This window comes from Chrysoperla carnea, chromosome 5 (assembly GCF_905475395.1).
Source record: "Chrysoperla carnea chromosome 5, inChrCarn1.1, whole genome shotgun sequence".
NCBI classification, from domain to species: Eukaryota; Metazoa; Arthropoda; class Insecta; order Neuroptera; family Chrysopidae; genus Chrysoperla; species Chrysoperla carnea.
Genome location: NC_058341.1, coordinates 21,064,848 through 21,086,055, shown reverse-complemented (window position 1 = coordinate 21,086,055; position 21,208 = coordinate 21,064,848). Strand labels below are relative to the sequence as shown.

The window sequence follows — 21,208 nt, the reverse complement described above, 5'->3', positions numbered from 1 at the left end:
TGTTCGTAAATTTTTATTACTAAATGAAATTTTAACCAATATGATCAAAAGCTCTTTCGACTTTCTAAATGGTTTTGAAAAATAAAAATATTAAATTTTCTACCTGAGATTATTCAAAAATATGTCGATTAATAAAAGCAAGGGTTTGTTTATGCGCGAACAATCTAGAGTGAGATATTGCACATAATGTTATGTACATTACTACCATCAATTACGTCATAGTCTACACATATTACGTCATACATTTTTTGACAGAAATACAAAACTAAACAATTATACAAATATTATTATATAAGATCAAAAAATAAAAATAAAAATATATTTAATTACCTCTGGCGTTGGATCATTATATGTTAAACAATTAGTATCCTTAAATTTTTGTAATAATCTTAAAATAAATTGATATAAATTCATTGTTCTTTTATTTTAAATATTACAAGTCGCGCAAACACACAAGAAACAATCAAATTTATATGATTTTAAAGCCAATATTATAAAATGTCTTATAGACCACCATTAACTTACAAAGTATAAAATAAAAATGATTTTAAAATAACACTTTCACAACGAGTATTAATAATATAATATAGGTCGATGGAAGTTAGTAATAATTTATTAATTATTTATTTATTTTTTTAATTAACACAAGATGCAATCGAATATTTTAAATATTTATTAGTATTTTAGATTTTTTTTTCAAATAAAAAAACGCAATGTAATAAAGTTGTAACGCATTTAAGATTATTATTCTCGAGGTCACTGTCGTAGTATACAGACGTATATGTTGTGTAGGTATGTTTGTTATATGTGTAATATGTATTTTACCACTCACTGGAATAGAATTGTGCAACTCATTTTATTTTAGAGGACAAATAAAGGTTATACATTCTTGACACACCTCCAGTACCATCAAGCACACCTCCAATTTTATGATATAATACGCATGCGTTTAAACTTTATACGTATGAACCAACATCAAAGAAAAACTGAATATGAAAACCTCACATTCATCTCTATATACAAACCAGTGGTATTCCTATTATGGATTTTGCTTTTAAGTCTATCTGCCCATAGGCTTATCAAACAAGGAGTGTGGACTATGACGGGTGAGGGAGGTGTTATGTGAGTAGGGGGTCAACTAGAGAAAGACGAGGAATACAGAAACGTTAAGGATGTTCTAAAACAAAAAGATTGGTTTGACGATAATGAGTATCAAATATATAAGAATTGATTTTTATACTGCAATCTCTTCGTTTACTTCTTGAATATAAGAGATCAACGCTCTGTGTCTGTCATTCTCTTAGTAAGAAGTAAGGAATAAATACGGCAGCCCATCTTGTTTACTGGGACTTTGCGCAAGGCATGCCCCACTTGTAGGGCTTATATGGAGAACGATGAAATCTCCATATATGCTATTGCACCTACGGAAACCTGCAAGGTGTCAGATTCAGAATGTTTGAATCCGATGCCTAGAATTCATCAATCCTGGCGGAGATGCTGTGGGCTTTCTGCGTGGTGTCTGACAGAATTCTATGGCTTCATTTATTTAAAATAGCATCTCTTAACTGGAGACGTCTCGTCTTTGGGTGACAGGTTATTCTCAAGCAAGGCACAGAAGATCCCTTGATTTAGATGCTAGATGACTTTTTGCGGTACTCCTCTTATGTTTTATTATTATATTAAGAGCAGCCTTCAGTTTTCCTGTTCTATCGCATCTAGCTCCATTTACGAAAGACGGACGGTGGTGATTTTATCTCTTGCTGCCGTCAATATAAATGGCTTCTGATTTAGTTTATCTTTTGCCTATTTGTCCAATCAAATCATATTTAAGAATTTCATTCGCAGTTCTTGGAATAAAATTATATGGGGAAAAGCTTCTTGGTAACTACATCCAATTTTGAGAAAACCTTGACATATTCTCATTTGTTTCTTTGAATATCAGATCGAAGTTGGATCGGCCCTTCGTAGGTGGTTGTCAGCCTGTTAGTAGTCTTTTTTAACTTTCTTCAGTTGAACCTTTTTCGACTTCCAAGTTTATTCAGTTACTATGTCTACAATTTCCTCTAGAGGCTTCTACATAATTTTCTGGATGGTTAAGCGTAGGTCTGGCAAGGAAAAAAGCTTTCAGCTAATGTCTATCAGTTTTCGGAGGACCGCGTCACGTATTTTGCTCTAGTGTCACTACTATAAGCTACATCATCTACTCTAGCCTCTGTATATAGAGGAAAAATAAACCTTTTTAAATCATTGATGGTATGGTGCCACGATGGGTGATGGTATTGTATGGTGAATTCTATTGATTTTATTTCTGTTTATGGCAACGTTTTAAACCTAAAATTCATTCTACTACGCATCACGTGTTATATATCACGTACACATTCTATGTTGTTTACATTACATTCATGTTATGTTCATTGTCTATATGTTATGTTATGGTTATTATATAGGTTAATCTATATTTATTGTACTATTATAATTTATGTTACGTAATCGTTCTATTAAAGCCTGTGTTATTACTATTACTAGCACTTTCTATTTTTAAAGTATACATCAAAGAAATCCTCCCCTGTACATTTCCAAAATAAGGATATTTTAAAGTCTGGTCTAAAAATAACCATTCTTCTCAGCTACAGTTTAGTTCATCTTATCCAAACCAAATTCGTTTACTGATCTACGATTAGGCACAACTTAGTTTGTCCTACGCCCTTGAAATCCAAAAAATCAACCTTTAGATGAGCCAACTATTCATTATGAGGCGATTTAATTTCTTCGAATAAAAAATGCTATTGCAAAAATTTAAATAAATTCATTCCCAACACCAAGACTTTGCAAACTCTATAGAATCGTTAGAAATTCCATAGCTTCTCTGCCTATGATTCTCCTAGATTAGATTAGTGTCTTTACTGGGGTCATTAAAAGGTCCGTTGTTACATCGAAAGTGGCTTGACGTACCTATTCCTAGACCACTACTCGGTGAACCATTACGAGCTGTATAACAGCAGCAAGAGTATACTTTTGCATCAACGGACTTCAAATTAGAGAGGACGTCAAAAAAATATTAGAGGTCGTCAAATGAGTCCATCTACTCATGATAAGGGTTGGACATCCGCCTCATCCGCCACTGTGACAGCCCCTGCAACAGACGTGATGTACTGGTAGTGACATGAAGGAGTCTTAACTACGATCCATCTTCTTAATACCAATGAGTCTCTCCTACCCCTTTCAAAATGCAAAGAAGAACTCTCTGACAGTTATGTTCGAGAGAGATTGAAGTCTATCTTTCTCTTACAGCAAAATATGAAAATGATCTTGCACCGTTACAGAGAGTGCATCTTATAAAATATAATCTAGAACAGAAAAGCGATATGAATTTTGAATACAACTGCACTATCCAGTTAAAATCGGTCCAAGCGGTTGTAGAATCACTGGATAGCATGCTGTGTGAGTGACTTCTGTATATAATATTGCCTGTCTCTCTTTTCTAATCAGGAATCAAATTTTAATAATAAATTAATTTGTTTTACCAATTGTTCAGCAAGTACATCCATTACGATCCTCATAACATGTCATAATATTTAACATCATAAATCATAAATGTCAATCAAAATATGACCTTCAAAATCAGGTAATAATTCTAATTACATTATTACGTCAATCCAATCTTAATTTTATCCTTTTTTATTAAAATAAATATTTAAAAAAATGAAAATTTTTTAAATGCAATCATCGTAAAATATAATTAGAGTGTATTGATTAATTTATCAACTAAAAACTCTTAAATATTTATCAATTAAACAAACCAATGAGGACTTAACAAGTTCATTATTAAATTTAATTAAAATGATGAAGATCAATAATATTGAATTTATCATTATCAATAGCAAGGTTAAAAACGTTTTATTATGTCATCAAAATTATATATTTATTGATTTGTCTTTTTAATATTAATTATTTACTTAACAATTCATATTTAGTTGTGAAGTTTTATTTATTCAAATTATTAAAAGATTTCAGGTAATTCATTATTGTGTGTTAACCATAAAATGAAGTATTATTGTAGAATCAGAAAAAAATTTAACAATCATTCTAAAAATTTGGGGATTTTAGTTTCTAAAATTCTTCCGAAATTATATACGCCAGTAAAATCTTACAAAAAAATAAAGCTGCCTTTTTGGTATGCTATTTGGACCCCTTGACCCCTTAGGAGATTGTGAAACTACGTTTTGCAATAGAACTGCGCTACCTGCGTAATCCGTGAAAAACTGCAAAATTTTCGTTTTCGGAGTTTTTTTCAGTTTTTGCAGTTTAATTCAAAAACTATGAGCTTTTGACATTAGTTGCGCTTTGAAAGGAAATCCACAGCTCCGTATGTCTAATAGTTTTTGAGATATAATGCTTAAAAAATTTATATGGTTTTCAGAAATGTTAAAATTTTGAATTTTGCTTATGTTAAACCGTTACAGATAGAATAAAAGTTTAAATGTAAAAAAATTTTCTTATAAAAAAATAAACAATTTTTGTTTGAAACAATTTTTCCTAATAATGATTTTTTTCTCGTGAGGAGGCAAGTAAAATACTTCGAAAATTGTTCAAACTTGGATGAATGTCGCATGGAAGGATTATGAAGAATTGAAGGTTATCAAATTTTAGCTACAAGATCTATTTCCTTTGCATTCTAAGCAACAGAAATGCAATAGGAATAATGAAACAGATGTACTAGATTAGAAAACATTAAAAAAAGAGGTGCCCTTTGAAGAATCGAAATATTTGCGAAATGCGTAACCACAGGGGGGTAATCATAAGAAATCTATGCTGTCAAATGCACCTAAAGAAAATGTGTAATCTAAAAATGACACTGCTATAAAAAATACGATGTCCAGGTCCAGGAGATGTAAGCCGATCCTCTTATATTTAGCAATATAGACATCCGTATACCATATACATAAAATTGTAAATTTTCAAGATGAAAAATTATAGATTGATGAGTTTTAACAGAGTAGTTAAGTGAAAAGTCAACGCTGATCGCCAGTTACTACAAACCATAAGATTTTTTAAGAGAAATATGTATTTATTGATTTGCGATGTATTAAATTAGCTTACAAAGCGATAACTATTCAAAACGCACATACAATTAAAAAATTATTTTGACATCAGCAAAAAAAAAATTATTTTAAACAAAGTACACAGACCGTCTATGATGACTCAGATTCATGTGGTTTTATTTATTTTATTTTTTTGTTATTTGTTTTTGTAAGAAGTTTAATAACTTTATTTTTCTATTTAAAAAAGGAGTAGTTACGTGATTTCTTTAACGTCCACATCTATGACCAAGAATAGAGACATTGTCAAAGCAAACTTCAAAACTGTGTAACTGATCAAACCACAAATGTATAAGACAATGTGACATACATTCATTCATTCAATATTATAAAAAAGAAAGTTTTATTTATTACTTCAAGTGGGTGATTGATTCGTATTTTATTTTAATTTTATGATTTATTTATTTATCAAAATATTGAAACATGTATCGTTATTTCCGTGTGGGATGATTTATAAATCATTGGTGAATGCAAAACTGTCTACTCCATAAGAAAATCCAATCGATCTTATTACTACCACAAAAATGGATATAGTGTTCTAAATTTAATGAGGATCGAGAAATAAGATTCTTCAATTTCGACCAAGAAAACAAAAAAAAAAAAAAATTTAATAATTCCAAATTTTCAAGCTAGAAACAAACAGACAAAGTAACGTTTGGCTTTACTACAGAACAATATGCACCATTTGAAAAACAAACCAAAACAAAATCCCCGCTTTCCAAAGAATTATAAACATTTAAAAAAATTAATCATAAAAAATAACCGCATTCACTTTTTTCTTGTTAAAACCTCTGTCTATCGTATTATAGTCGATACTCGAGCAATATTTGAACTTCGCACGTAGCATAATTATGACGAATCTTAAAAAATCGAAATAACCAGAAAAAAATTCTAGCCGATAATTTCAACATGTGTGCGTGCAATGTTTGTCAAGATATGGCCCAGATACATGATTTGTGAAGTTTCACCAGCTTGCATAGCATTGAATATTTCTGTAAAGGTTACGTTTACAAAAGCGAGAATGATTTTTTTGATATTCTGTGAATTTGTCGGAGTTGAAAGGAAATTTTATATAAATCAAACCGACTGATTCTTTGAGGGTTTATTTTTTATTTCCCATTGTAATAAGATATCCATGCTTGAAAACTATTTGAGGCTGGAGATAAATCAAACCTCAAAGCTTGTTTTGGTTGCCAAAAAGAACAGAAGATCTCAATGCCCAAGAGGTAGACCATTGAGATCTGTTCTTTTTGGCAACCAAACCAAACTTTGAGATTCTATTTGTCTCCAGCCTCAAATAGTTTTCAAGCATGGATATCTTGTTACAATGAGAAATAAAAAATAAACCCTCAAAGAATCAGTCGATTTGTTTGAATAAATTCCTTTCGATTCCGGCAAATCTACAGAAAATCAAAAAACATTCTGGAATTAACCGAGATTCTAGTAGAGGATCCTTACGGCACAGCGGTCTTAGCTGTATTTATTCAATTTACTTTGAGAGAGGTTAGAAACTAGAATTTTCGATATGGTAAATAGAAAGTCAAGAATTTTAAACTGTATATGGATATAATACATGGATATTCGATTATTACCTACAATTTTGTATTAGTTAAACTACCATGTAGAAAACACCAAGGTTGATTAATTATCAATGTTTTTATGCACATATTTTCCGTATATACGAATATTTACAATGAATGTATAAACGAAATTATTATTATCCAATATTTAATGCAAACAACAATTTTTGAAGTAAACCGACTACTTTTTAACATAACCTTGAACAAATATACAATAACAAACAAATTTTTACATAGATAATATACATTTCTTGGAATATAATTAATAATTATATTTAAAACATAATTAATAATTTAACAACATAAAACTATGTGATAGGTAACATTAAATAAATAATATTGAATATTTAAAAATAAATTACTTATGTTGTTCAAATTATTTAAAAATTCCCGACAACTTTATAAATTAAATTGTTTTTCCTACTTTAAAATGTTAACATATATTAATATTACTAAATGGTTATTTAATGCCCTTTCAAAATTTTATAAATAGATAGTATTTAGTCAATTTATTCATGTAAGCTGTAGCAAACACAAAAAAAGCTGGTTATTCAAGTTTACCTATAAATAAATATTTAGATTTTATTATAAATAATTAACGAATGTACAGTCAGAAATCTATGTGTTATATAATATGTATTTAACATTTATGTAAAAACATTAATATTTCTCATTAATTTTTTTAATTTTCGTACAGAGGAGTATTATTCAAATAAGGTTTAGGGTCAGGAGACAAATAAACAAATTAAAAAGAACTGGAAATATATAAGATTATTAATTATAAAACAAATCGTTCATGATAAGCTCATAATTTTGAAAATATATTTTTAAAGAAACACCACATTTTAAAAGGGTATCAAAAAATGGATAATATTATGTGTATAAAATTAGTCTATTAGTCTCAGATTTCCACACCATTTTCCAACAAGTTTATGCCATACTGCTGTTAGGAAGGAAAACGAACCTAAATTTGGAAAGTTCTGACAGCAAGGACTATCCTTAAGGGCATTGTGATAAGAAATGTCTCGCGTATGTCATGTTCTAGATAAAATCCGCAGTAATCAGGAAATGATCTGTACAAAGTCAAATATTTTCGACAACGCAAGATTACATTATGAATTATAGAAAACTAAAACAATTACAGTATTTTCCGATATTTTTATACTAGTTCAACTTCAAAAGTACCCTGCGTACAAAAATAAATCCTAGTAGTATTCAAATCCTTGGACTTGGAAGAGTATTAACCAAGGAGTCCCAATAAAGATTTCAATTCTAAATGGGCAAATAGTTATGGAGTTAACTAACAAAACTTGAATAAAATATTGAAGTAACTTTAGGGCAACTTTGTAATTTTTCTGGAAATTTTAGAAAAACTGAAAGTGACTGAAGTTTTTCATAACAGATAAATAATCTAAAAATTTCCTGTAATAAATAATCAACTATTAGATTTATGATATTAAAATTATTCCGTGACAAATGTTAATAAATAAAAAAACAGAATAATAGCAATTATCTTAAATAAATTATAAACAAAATGATTCGAGATTTTCTAAACAAATGAACAGATATTTTAAATAATTACAGAACTCATATTAATAAATAAAAACAGAATAATATAAATTATCTTAAATTATAAACAAAATGATTCAAGATTTTCTAAGCAAATTAACGGATATTTTAAATGAACAGACATAATAAGTTTCTTAAAATATATTCTAGAATTAATAATTATTTATAACAATCACAATTGTTTAAGAAAATTTAATTGATTATTTTAAATTTAAATAGTTTGTCGTACAAGTGTTAACAATAACAATATAATAAATTAAATTAATAATATTTTTTTATATTCAATGGAAAATTTTATTTTAATCAATGGAACTGACAACTATGGGACTTGTAATGATTCATTCTAAATCATCAGTTAGCATACATTTTAACTGTATCATTAATTGTGACAAGCGCCAATCATCAATTTGTATCACTTTATTCATTTGAAAGTATACCAGCAAACTTATTTATAAATATCATTTAATATACAAAGTGATTCAAGAAATAAAATATAGTTTAAAAAACTAAACGCTTGTTGCTTGTTCTAAGTATATATGTATAGTATGGTTATCGGTAGTGTAATAAATGTATATAACTGGTGATATATAACTTATTTTTCGTCTTCATTTTCTTCAAGTTTGTAACGCTTAAAAATATTGATGCTACGAAAAAAAATTTGGTATAGGTGTTCATAGAATCACCTAATTAGCCCATTTCCGGTTGTCTGTCCGTCTGCCTGTCAACACGATAACTCAAAAACGAAAAGAGATATCAAGATAAAATTTTTACAGCGGACGTAAAATGTGAGATCGAGTTCGTAAATGAGCAACATAGGTCAATTGGGTCTTGGGTCCGCAGAACCCATCTTGTAAACCGTTAGAGATAGAACAAAAGTTTAAATATAAAAAATTTTCCTTGTAAAAAACAACTTTTGGTTGATACATTTTTACGTAAATATCACTGTTTACCTGTGAGGAAGTATGTATTATATATGTGGAACATCAGTTATATTAGCTATGTATGTGTCACATGTATGTATGTGTAATGTGATAGAGTAATCAATACTGCCTGTGCATGGTATTTCAACAATTAACTCAGTCGTTTGTTTTCACTTGTTTCTAATATTAATAGTTTTATATGGTAAAGCTACAAAGAAAAAGAAAAATGAGTCAAAAATTATTACATACATAATTTAAACAAATTCTGTGGTATTATTATATATTTTTATACGTGACATAAAATCATTAAACAACTTAATGATGAATTAATAGTTATTAATGCTACAAGTGGGATAACTAGCAAATAATCTGACAGTCGTGGTGTTGCGGCATGAGCGTAAGGTTATGAGACATTCTTATGAAGACGAGTGTGGTAGATGTCGCTACGAGCCGTAGGCGAGTTGCGACAACCACACGAGTCTTCATAAGAATGTCTCATAACCTTAGAGCGAATGCCGTAATCACGACTGTCATATTTGCTAGTTATTCCGCAAGTAGCATTCAATACTTTTTACAACAATCGCTCGGGAAGTTGACTTTGAGAGAAATTTATCAATTTGAGAAATGATTTATTTACTTATTTTAAATTTAAATTTTATTGCATACAAATTTTTATTGCTCGTTCATTTTAATTTCAATTTTTAATTTTGTTTTTTTGTATGTAACACTCGCGTTTGACACAATCAGTGTGGTAACTTTAATAAATGAGGGTTAAGATTGATTACTTATTTTTTTTTAGTACAGATGGCGTGTCAGTAGTACATACAATTATGTAGTCTATAACCGAACATGTGCGTTTATGAAACACCTATAACCTAACATGTGCGTTTATGAAACACATATAGTTCAGTATGCGATTATTGTGTATTTTGAAGGTGACATACAGCGCTCGAAAAGTCTACTTCCCGAGTGAGCGTTGTAAAAATGAAATTAAATATACATGACACAGGTCATGAAAAGTATGCGTCTAATCCCAAAGTTTATAATCCACATAGGTGTAACTACAACTATTCAAGATTACGGGATTATTATCATGTTCATTATTATACATATTGTAATTAAGCTGAGATATCCGTTCTGATTTAAATATTAAAAACACTTTTTTTTTTAACAAAGGCACATATTTTTAGTTGATTTAGTTCATAGACCGCGGACCCACGACTAAATTAACTATGGTTTTTCCTCTGCCCCGTTAAAAATGTGTAACTTAAATCCTGGGAAACAATTCTCGTTAGTGTTTGTGCGTTCTCTTTAACGGGTCCAGTTAATTTCATTGCCCTCACAAGCTTGAAATTGATAGATATCCGAATAAAACTGGAAGAATATCAATCAATAAAACGGGAATGTCCCCGTTACATATAAAAAAGGCAATTTTCGTATTGTCAGTCAATAGACATCCCGTTTTCTCCACGAGTCTGCCTGTAAAGTTTCAGACCTATTGAATCGCGGGAAAAGGGTTAAAAATCGATTAAAAGTTTTTTCGGCAGACACGCAGACACTACGAGTTAAAAAGGAAGGGAGTAAAAATAGATATTAACTAATATCAAACTTGTGGTTGCAATAAATTTTCGGTCCGTTTCCAACAGGAAGAAAAAATTATCTGACATTCAATAAAACGAGATGTGCGCTTTGACAGATACTTCAATTGAAGTGTAGTTTTCGGATTGTCGGTCAACGGGTTACCTGTTTTACCGAAAAGAAAAAAAAAAAACAAATTAATTAATATCAATCAAGCTTGTGGGCACAATAAATTTTCCGGTACTCGTGAAAAAGAACGCCTCGCTACCGAGAATTTTTATCTGTAAAAAGTAAAACACATTTGTCTCAACGGTGAGGTAGGTAATCACAAAGTTTTTAACCGTGGGCTTGTGACCTATCGATCATTATCAGATTAAATATATATAAATATAAATAAATTCAAATCCAATATTATCCAGTTATTGAAAAACAGGATATTAATTATTAATATTTAAGCAATTGTTACTTAAATTTATCTCTTAGGGATTACCTAAAGTAAATTCATCATTTTTATTAATGCTACGTTTACAATTAATCTACCTACTTGTCGCACAACATTCGTTTAAGTTTTATCTACAATTAACTGTCGTTAATTTTTTATTATCCACTAAATTATAGCTAGCTGATAATTCCTGCGGCTTTAAGTTGGTTTTGTTACACAGTAAATATTTTACTAGTTAATCCTCGAATTAATAGTTTCAAATAGATAACTTTATTACCAGTTGATATCTTTAAAATAAAACAAAATAAAATTTTTGCATACTCCGATAATTTTCATTCAAGTTTATTTTTAACCGTTTGAAGATTAGCTCTTTTCTCAATGGAAGAACTAAAGGAGAGGGGATCTTCGAGGTATTGAGCAGACTTTCTTAGCTCTGTTACGCCAGCGAAGCAAAATACGGAAATCGAATATAAAAACTGCCAAATTTAGGTACCAAAGTCAGAAATTAGGTGCTCTGTAACTTACACCGCAACTCAATATTCAAAGTTGCGTTACTAGCATTATGTGATGTTAAGAACGCAATGACGTAATGAAATAATTAATGTTAAGGAAATGCAATTAGGTCATTATTAAGTGCTAAACGACCAGGATCGTGATATTGCCTAATTAATAAACGAAAAACTTGAATTTCGCAAAACAACGGATCTAAAAATCAGACCTCTCTAATACTAGGATGAATGCTTAGTTAGGTATAAAATAAAAATGTTAATTAAGTGCTAATTAGGTTTTATAAATGCGATTACCGCACTTTGCTTCGCTGGCGTACATAGCTGACTTTCTTGATTCATAGCTAAGAACACTCCTAGTTTATCAATTTTATCACATTCTTAAAAAAATATTAAGCTTTTACTAGAAAACACCTTATTCAATGAAAAAAAAACCCCGATCATATAACTAAATTTGCTTATCACTACTATTAAAAATGTTGCAGCCTTTTATCAATAAATATTTTAATCCCACAACTAAAAAGCCATTTAAACTATGCATACATTTCATGATTTTATCATTGGATTTTCCTATGACTAAATAGATTTGTTTCCGAGAACTGATATATTTTTTTGATAAACTATACAACACAATGCGAAAAAAAATATTTATAAATCCAACGGAAATTGTTTATTAAATACAATTATTAAAAACGTAATTGGACTCTTATTCTTTAAAAATTTATAAAAAATATTATGTTTATTATTTTAAGATAGTTTATTATCTAAGATTCTCTACTTAGTCAGCTTTGCTTACGTAAATTTTGTAATTCTTAAAGTATTGACCTCAATCGAACACAAATTGTCAAAACTACGTACAAAATTTTAATAATTTATAACTTATTCGTTTTTTAATTAAAGTCCAAGCGTACGTCTCTAAATTTTTTTAATTCCTTTAATATTTGTTTATGGAGAATGCCCACAATATTCAAATGTTTCCCCTTGGAAAAATAAAAAATGGATAATAAAAATTACATACTTCTGGTGTTATTCCAGAGTCATCAGGTGTACATGCAGGTGGACATGAAGCCATAGTTTGATGTAGAATAGAATCAACAAATAATTTAGATAAATGGAATATATATGGGTGAATTAGCCCAAAATAAAAATTAATAAATTAGTACATTAAATTTTAAAAAATAAACTATAAATATTGTAAAAATTTATATGCCAAATACACGCGAAATTATTGATTTTAATACGAAATTGATTTATTATAGATCACTATGGCGATTTATAAACTTATATAGTCTCAAAGAGCCGACTTCCTTTTTTGGTATAAAATACATAGTAGCTATAGTAAGCGAGACAGCATCGTTTTTGATCAATCATTAATGCATTAATTGAAATTTCGCGAGTGGTTTTCTTTTGATAAAGTCATATTTAAACTATCGATTGGAAAAAACGCAGCTGGAAATGTATCAAAGTCAACGAAAATTTTAAGCTTTTCATAAAATTTTATCCCATAATGTTTATATCTCCTCCCCAGACCTCTTAATAATGTTTGCATAACAATACCAAGATGAATTTTCGATATTTCGAGAATAATGGCAAACTTCAAAAATTTGCTCGGTTTTTTTTATGATATCTACTTAGATTCATCCCAATTCAAAGTTTGGACCTCTAAGAATTAAAAGGAAAAAGCTTATTTTTACCTAAATTAGACCTAAAGAGTATATCCAACATTCTTGCAAAGTGTTTAAAATTTAATCTTGCAAAGGATTTAAAATTTTGTTTCTTATATCTGAGCAGCATTTATGTTCAATATAAAACTGGAAGTGCTTGATATGTCGCAAATGAACCGAATCGACATAGACTTTTGCTTTTTAGTCTGTCACATCATAAAATATTTAAAAATCCTGAAGCCATTTATTAATCTCATTAGTAACTGGGGCGAAACTACAATAGGCCAACCGAGATAGTACCTCGGGACCCCTTTTTAAAAATTTTCCCAAAATACTATTTAATTTAATTAAATAGTATGTATCTAAATCTAAGCACAAAAGTAGAGTTTGTTAAATAAATATTTATAAAATTAATATAATTTCAATTGTGAACTATATTCTCGTCAAAAATAGTGTTAGCAACCTCGAAGAGTGGTATTATAGTACCAGGTACCTTTATTAGGAATATAAACGATGTTTTTTTTTCAATAATAATTCTAGTACAATTTTAAAACTGCTATCACTAATACCACTTTTAACGGAAAACCATTTAATAGCTGGTTATGTATAGATATGAAAATAGTCTAATCAGACCATAGTAGTTGATTAATTTAACGAGTGTCATGTGGTTAAATTATAAAACTGTTTTTTTATCAATTAATTATTATTCATTTTAAAACCATAAATAACTTATGACTCATTAATTATATTTCCCCGTGTAAAAATTTATTTCATTTTCCTATGCTTATTTGTTCACATATAGGTCCACGCCTACGCCTCAAAGATTTGTGAAAAACATAAGGTAAAAAGTTGCTCAAAATAAACAAAAAGGCAAACATAGATATCCCCATTTTTTTCCCAATTCACTTTTTTTATTGTCCGTTCTTTTATAGGAGGGTCCTACACACCCTGTTTTTTCATTATTTTTAAACAGCTGTTGTAAATAGTTTTGCCAAATTTTCCAGATTAAGAAAATGACGCAAATTTTTGAATTAACAACTTTAACACTAAGACAGATTGGGTTGAATTCAAATCAGAATGCTATCGGTTTAGTCACCGTCCATGATTTGCTTAAATTTTATACTTGGTCAAAAAGTGGGCCCCGTTAACACACCCCGAATCAGGTGTCAAAATCACAATGAATCCCATCTGAGATCTCTGAAACCTTCTTAGCGCTTTTATCGATTAAATGCATTCATTCAATGATCTTAATATCTTTTTTTCAATGTCAATCTCAAAAATGATTATATTTTCAATTAGTATATATGCCACCGTAAAAGAGAATAATCTAGTTATATTAATAATTATAATTTATAACTGAAGTAAAGGCTTATCAACTTTGGTTCTAAGAATCCAACCAATTTAATTTTAGTCGAATCTAAATTACCGGGAAATCAAGACTCTTGGGAACCTTTATTGATAATTCCAACGTGAAAAATATTAAAGTGATTAGTCTTTTTAAGATTGTCGATTATAAAGAAGTTGGTTGGGTTCTGAAGTTTTTAGCTCTTGCGTTCAAAAGTGGGATTAAGACAGAAATTTTTTTTCGGACTATTTTTTCTTAAATCCCGTGGTACATCATAATTTGTTTTCATTTTTGAAAATTTCTCGATTAATGTTGAATTGAAATTTTTATATTATTAGTCAATTTATAGAAAGTAAATTTAATACAATTTATCTTCCAAAACTCAAATTTTGTATTTTAGAATATTCAACGAATGTAAATACGAAACTTGAGAAACTAGGTCACAAAGTTTCCTGAAGCTCTAACGAATCGAATGTTTCGATCTTTAATCGATAATTTCTTTAAATTAATAAAAGGTTAGTAACGCTCGTTTTTATAGTTCCGTTGGTAATTAGCCCTAGTGAATTCATAAACTGCAAAGGAACTATTTTCTTAAGATTTTGTTCTATATCATAGCGAATGCGAAAAATATTTCCACCCTGTAAAGATCTTATAATTAAGAAGGTAATTAAGAGTTAAAATGATCTACATAACAAAAATAAATTGCTAAATAATTGGTTAAAACCGATAATTATTAACAAAATAACCTCATTTTTCACATTCACCGTAACATATATTAAATATGATACTACAAATTTTTTATCAATTTATAATAAATAATTTTTTTACCTCTTTTGTAACATCAACAATATTGTTATTTTCAGCAATATTCGAATAGACAGCAGGTGGACTTGGAGATGCTGTACTTGTAACACCATTTGTTAAATTACCATTTTGATTGTATGAACTTAAAAGCACATTTGTTTTAGGACGCATATTTAATAAATTTTATTTAGTTAGCACACAAATAGAAATAATTAATAATAAAATGTTAATTAAATATTTAAATAAAAACACAACAACTTAGAAAACAACGTGAATAAAGTTTTTTATATAGCAAAACAAGACGTAATAAAAATGAATAGACAGACACCACAATACACTAAAACTGACTGACTTGTTTCTGAATCTGATTGTGAGTTGAGTTTGAGAGTTATTTTGTTGATGATGTATTCTCTGATGAAGTTTTTGTTAAGTTATAAAACGTGTAGTGAGAGACTTTTAACAGAAACATAAGTCAACTAAACTGACTTCTTTTAAGTCATTTGTCTTCTTAATACATAAATATGTTATTACTTATTATGTACTTATTTACTACTTTAAAATTATACATAAGGTAGTTATTTAAGTTGTAATATAGGTAATAAATATACAGGTGATTTAAAAAAAAAAAATTCCCTAGCTTATAGTTCGAAAACGGAATTGAAAATCATAGACTGCGAAAATACGTATCGACTTATTTTTATAGGGGGAATAATAAAAAAAAAAACTTTTAACAAAAAGAAAACCGACTTCAAAAGAAAAACTTTTCCAAAACAAATTAAAATGCACTAAAAAGTAAAAAAAAAACGATAATATAATGTAGTTAAAATTATTGTTATTTTTGGAGTCGGTGTCAGCCAAGCTAATGTAGCAAACTGTTCTGTCAAAGTTGTTTCCTTGGCTGACACCGACTCCAAAAATAACAATAATTTTAACTACATTATATTATCGTGTATTTTTTTACTTTTTAGTGCATATTAATTTTTCCTAGGCCAAAATTTTTGGTATCAATTTTTAGGGTTTTTAAGGCTAAAAACTGTAAAAATACTATTGGAAAAATGAATATGAACCCGTGGACGATCGCCAAGGGGGGTAGTTAGGGTGCGGTTAGGGGGGGGGAAGGGCAATTGTTCCTCTCTAGAGATTCAAACTCCACTAACTTGCTTTAAAAAATAAAATTTTACTGAATTCAAAATTTCATTTCGCATTCAAATTTTCATTTTCATTAATCAAACTGCCTTTTCAGATAAATTAATGATAAAATTGGTCTAATTTTAAAGCTCTACCATTTTCGCGTTCTTTGACTCGATTGGCTTGTCAAAATATTAATGATGTGCTAGTTTGTTTAGTAAAAATTACCCAGCTATCTTTATTGACCGATTATTGAAATATTAATGATGTGCTAGTTTGTTTAGTAAAAATTACCCAGCTATCTTTATTGACCGATTATATGAAAGAGAACGTTCTACTCGGTAGCAAAAAACAAGAAATATGTAATTCTATTTAAAGAAATAAAGTTGACGTATAAAAAAAACGATATTTTCATACCCCCCTAAAAATGAGCCAGTACGTATCCCTTTTTTTATTTTCCATTCCGTTTTCAAAATATACAGAATGGAAGCCTTTTAAAAAATCATCTGTATACCTTGTAATCCTAACAACTTGTTAAGATTTACTTTTAACAGTAGCGTATGCTTTAATAGTGTGTATCGTTTTTGAATGTAACCCATCTTCTGAAGACAAAATTGCATAGTCTGCGGGACATCATTCTTTTTGTTAAATGATTAATACATACTTAAAACTTCGTGAGTGACTACCTTTTGGCGAGTCTACCAAACTATTCCTCTATGACTTTTTTCTCGAAAGTAATGCGTTTTCAAATGAGTATGATAATGTCATATTTAAGCTATCGATCTGAAAAAACGCAGCAGAGATTCCAACGATCACGAATAATCCAACAATTCCAATGATAAATTGGAGAGAGCGCGCCATGTTACTATGAAGAAACAATTTACTAGTTCCTCCCCTTTAACTGTATGTCCGGCGAAGACGCTACTGAGTTTTATTACTTGCAAACCCAATGTACGTAGAATAAAAATGGCAAGCCATGGCATTTAAAAAACAATCATATATACAGGATGTTTCAGTTGGCTTTGTAAATATCTTAAAGAAGTGTTAATAAATGAAAAATTCAGAAAAAACGCGAGTCTAGACAGGGAAAATAGTAGAATAAATTATTAGTGCTCTAACAAGAGTTAATTGCTCTAACAAAAATATTATTTATATTTTTATATCAATATTAATCATATTTTTTACTGTTTATTAAAATGTATCAAAAAAATACCATTTTGTACCTGGTTTAATAAATTGTACTCATAGGTCTCCGAAATAAACTTGTTGAAAATAAAATAAAGTTAGTAATACATAAATTTAGTTATTCATAAATTTAATTGTTTCTTTAATAATTGCACAAAAAAAAATAAAAACTCAAAATAAGCATAAATTAAAATATCGGTACGTTATGTATTGGTACCGATCTACTCTGTATTGGTACCATTTAGGAAACATGGTACATTTCAAACAAGGCATGATAACCAGTATGATTAAAATAAATAACCCTTTGAAAAATATCGAAATTTGAAAAAAGTTTATTTGTTGTTGTCGAATTTAATGAAAATCAGTTTCTAAGGTTATTTTGGATCTCCAATTCTTCGGATTAGGAATCCCAGAGCTATGAGAGTGATATCTTGAAAACTAGTAATCCGATCATATTTTAACCAGCGGCATCTTTTTCGTCGGGTCAAAATTAGTCTAAAACTATGTTTTTATCATAATCGGAGATAAATTATTTTTCTCGAATTTTTGCTATTTTTTTTAAGGGGTACCCCTTTGAAAAATATCGAAATTTGAAAAAAATTTTGTTGTTGTCGAATTTAATGAAAATCAATTTCTAGGGTTATTTTGACTCAAAAATAACAAAAATCGCATTCATTTATCCGCCAGGCTAAAGGATTTCTAGATATTGAAGCTTCAATTCTTCGGATTAGGAATCCCAGAGCTATGAGAGTGATATCTTGAAAACTAGTAATCCGATCGTATTTTAACAAGCGGCATCTTTTTCGTCGGGTCAAAATTAGTCTAAAACTATGTTTTTATCATAATTGGAGATAAATTAATTTTCTCGAATTTTTGCTATATTTTTTAAGGGGTACCCCTTTGATTAATTTCGAAATTTGAAAAAAATTTTGTTGTTGTTGAATTTATTGAAAATCAGTTTCTAGGGTTATTTTAACCCAAAAATAACAAAAATTGCATTCATTTATCCGCCAGGCCAAAGGATTTCAAAATATTGGATCTTCAATTCCTCCGATTTGGAATCCCACAGCTATGAGGATGATATTTTGAAAACCGTTAGTAAAATCGTATTTTAACCAGCGACATTGTTTTAGATGTGTCCAAATGAGATTAAAATCATGTTTTTATCATAGTCGGAGATAAATAAACTATATCGAATATTGCTATACGAGGATTGATTTTCTATTCGTGATTTTTTCAACGAAAAACGGCAAATTTCAATTGCCAATAATTCGGAAATTATTGACTTTTCGAAATAAGCCTTTCGCTTAGAATTCATTCCTCTATTTACTCCCGTTGTCATTTTTAACACATATTTTTTCAACCCCTGAAGGGGTATACTCTCCATCACAACACTATGAGTATTTTCCATTACATCCTGTAACTTTTTTGGTATATAATTATGTATTATAATAATAAGTATATAATTGTACAGTAAAATCCCCCACTAATTCTTATATTTTTCTCCATATATTTTAAAATTAATTAATACTTTTTACGTATTATATTTATTTATTATTTATATACTTTATTAATTATTTATTCATCAATATTCAAGGTCATATCTACTTACATACACACATATTACATACATAATAGATAGGATACCTATTTATATTTAATATGAACAATTTATGTAATTATTGTTAATTGTTAGATATATAGAATGCCCTTAAACTCAATATTATCTTTTGAAGGGCTCATCAACAACGAAAATCGTTTCCCATTTGACCCAGAGCCAAGAGAATAAGGTATTGAAAGATATCCTTGTAGGAAAAAATGTCATGTTTGTTTGATTACAGTAATTACAAGTGAATAAACCACAGTTAATGTTTAAGGAATTTCAAGACCAAAATGAAAGCATTACCAAAATTTTTAATACGTCTTCTGTTTATATGCTAATTTAGGAAGGAATGGTAATAAATGATAGTTTTAAGGATGTATGAGCATGGCAACAATGTTTGATTTAAAGACTCAAAATTTGTTTGTAGGTAGTCTTTTACTCAAAGAATATGTGGTTAAAATTTCAGCTTAGGTAACCGTGCAAATTTTTAAGAAAAAAGTCATTAAAAATCGATATAAAATACATTGGCTCTTATGGAGGAATCTCAAAAAACGACATATTTTGGTAGTTTTTGATAATTTTCATTTGGAATGAATGAAAACAAATTTAAAAAAAACTTTTTAATAGAAAGTAAACATATTAGCAATGAATTAGAAAATAAAAAAACTAAGTGTCACCGTCCATATAAGGGATGTAAGAGCAGGGTAGATTAAGGGTTGAAATTATTTTTATCTTATTTTCAACTTTGATGATGAATTTTGTTATAACTTCATGAATGTAGACGAAAAATAAGAATAAAATTTTTCGATATGTGTCTTGGTTTTCGAAATATCGAAAGCTAAAATAATTAAAATAATTAAACAAAATTTTCAATTTTCGATATTTTGAAAATTATATCGAAAAATTTTATTCTTACTTTTCGTCTTATATCGTCAAGTAATGATATAAATTTATCATCAAAATTGAAAATATCTATTTTTAAATTTGTGTCCCCACTACCATGCTCATACATCCTTAAGTCAATGAATACATTTTTCTGTCTAATTATTTAGTGACCGATCCCAGATTCCCAGTATGTAAGCATTGATTAAACATTGTAAATATTCATTAGAAAGTAAAATTTGAAATTATATTGATGAATTCTGAATTTATAATTGTAAAACATATAAATATCAAATTTATTTTTTTAATTTAGCATTTTAATATTTAGAAGTTTAAGGTCTACGAGAATAGCATACAAAGTTCATTTGATCCCCTGGATAGATTACCATTGGATTTGAGACCTTGGATAGATTTGCCATGAAGTTGCCAACTTATAAAAAAAAAACTAGACATCGGAAATATATATCATTCTCCAAAGGACAAAACTCTTTTGTACGAAACATAGAAGAGAAATGTCTGACACGATTAAAACGGATCACTCTGAATACCTTATATATTATATCTTCAGCCTGCTTTTTCCTATCCACGCGATATCTTCCTGAGTGTTGATTACTGACATAAAATAGACTAATGGTCTAGAAATGTATCGCTTAGGGAAAAACAGGCAAAGGAAATAATATTAAGATTTAATTTTATTCATTATGTAATTTGTAAATCATATCTGTAATAAAATTGCCTATAAATAAAAACAAAGTAAATTACTATTGATATTTTGTTATCTATTATACATTATTATTTCTGCACTGCAGATTCCGCAGCTAGTTTATACATATATCAATAAGAGTTATATACGATCGATAAACCGATAAAAATTACAAAGATATAATCAACGAAGCAACCGCA

The 21,208-nt window shown here is 28.8% G+C and overlaps 1 protein-coding gene across 7 annotated transcripts in view; it reads right to left on the bottom strand.

Moving 5' to 3' along the window:
• Nucleotides 1-21,208, bottom strand: part of LOC123301681 (hexokinase type 2-like) — a 46,547-nt gene that overhangs the window by 16,108 nt on the left and 9,231 nt on the right. For 2 of the 7 annotated variants that reach the window (XM_044884531.1, XM_044884529.1), the window contains exon 1: nucleotides 15,532-15,718. The exons of 1 other annotated variant lie outside the window; for it this stretch is intronic. In XM_044884531.1, the coding sequence (XP_044740466.1) occupies nucleotides 15,532-15,678 (147 nt within the window). In that variant the 5' untranslated portion in view covers nucleotides 15,679-15,718. Of the gene's footprint in view, nucleotides 1-330; nucleotides 430-12,712; nucleotides 12,782-15,531; nucleotides 15,719-21,208 lie in introns of those variants that run through there. 4 more of the 7 variants (XM_044884536.1, XM_044884530.1, XM_044884533.1 and 1 more) reach the window with 3 other exon arrangements.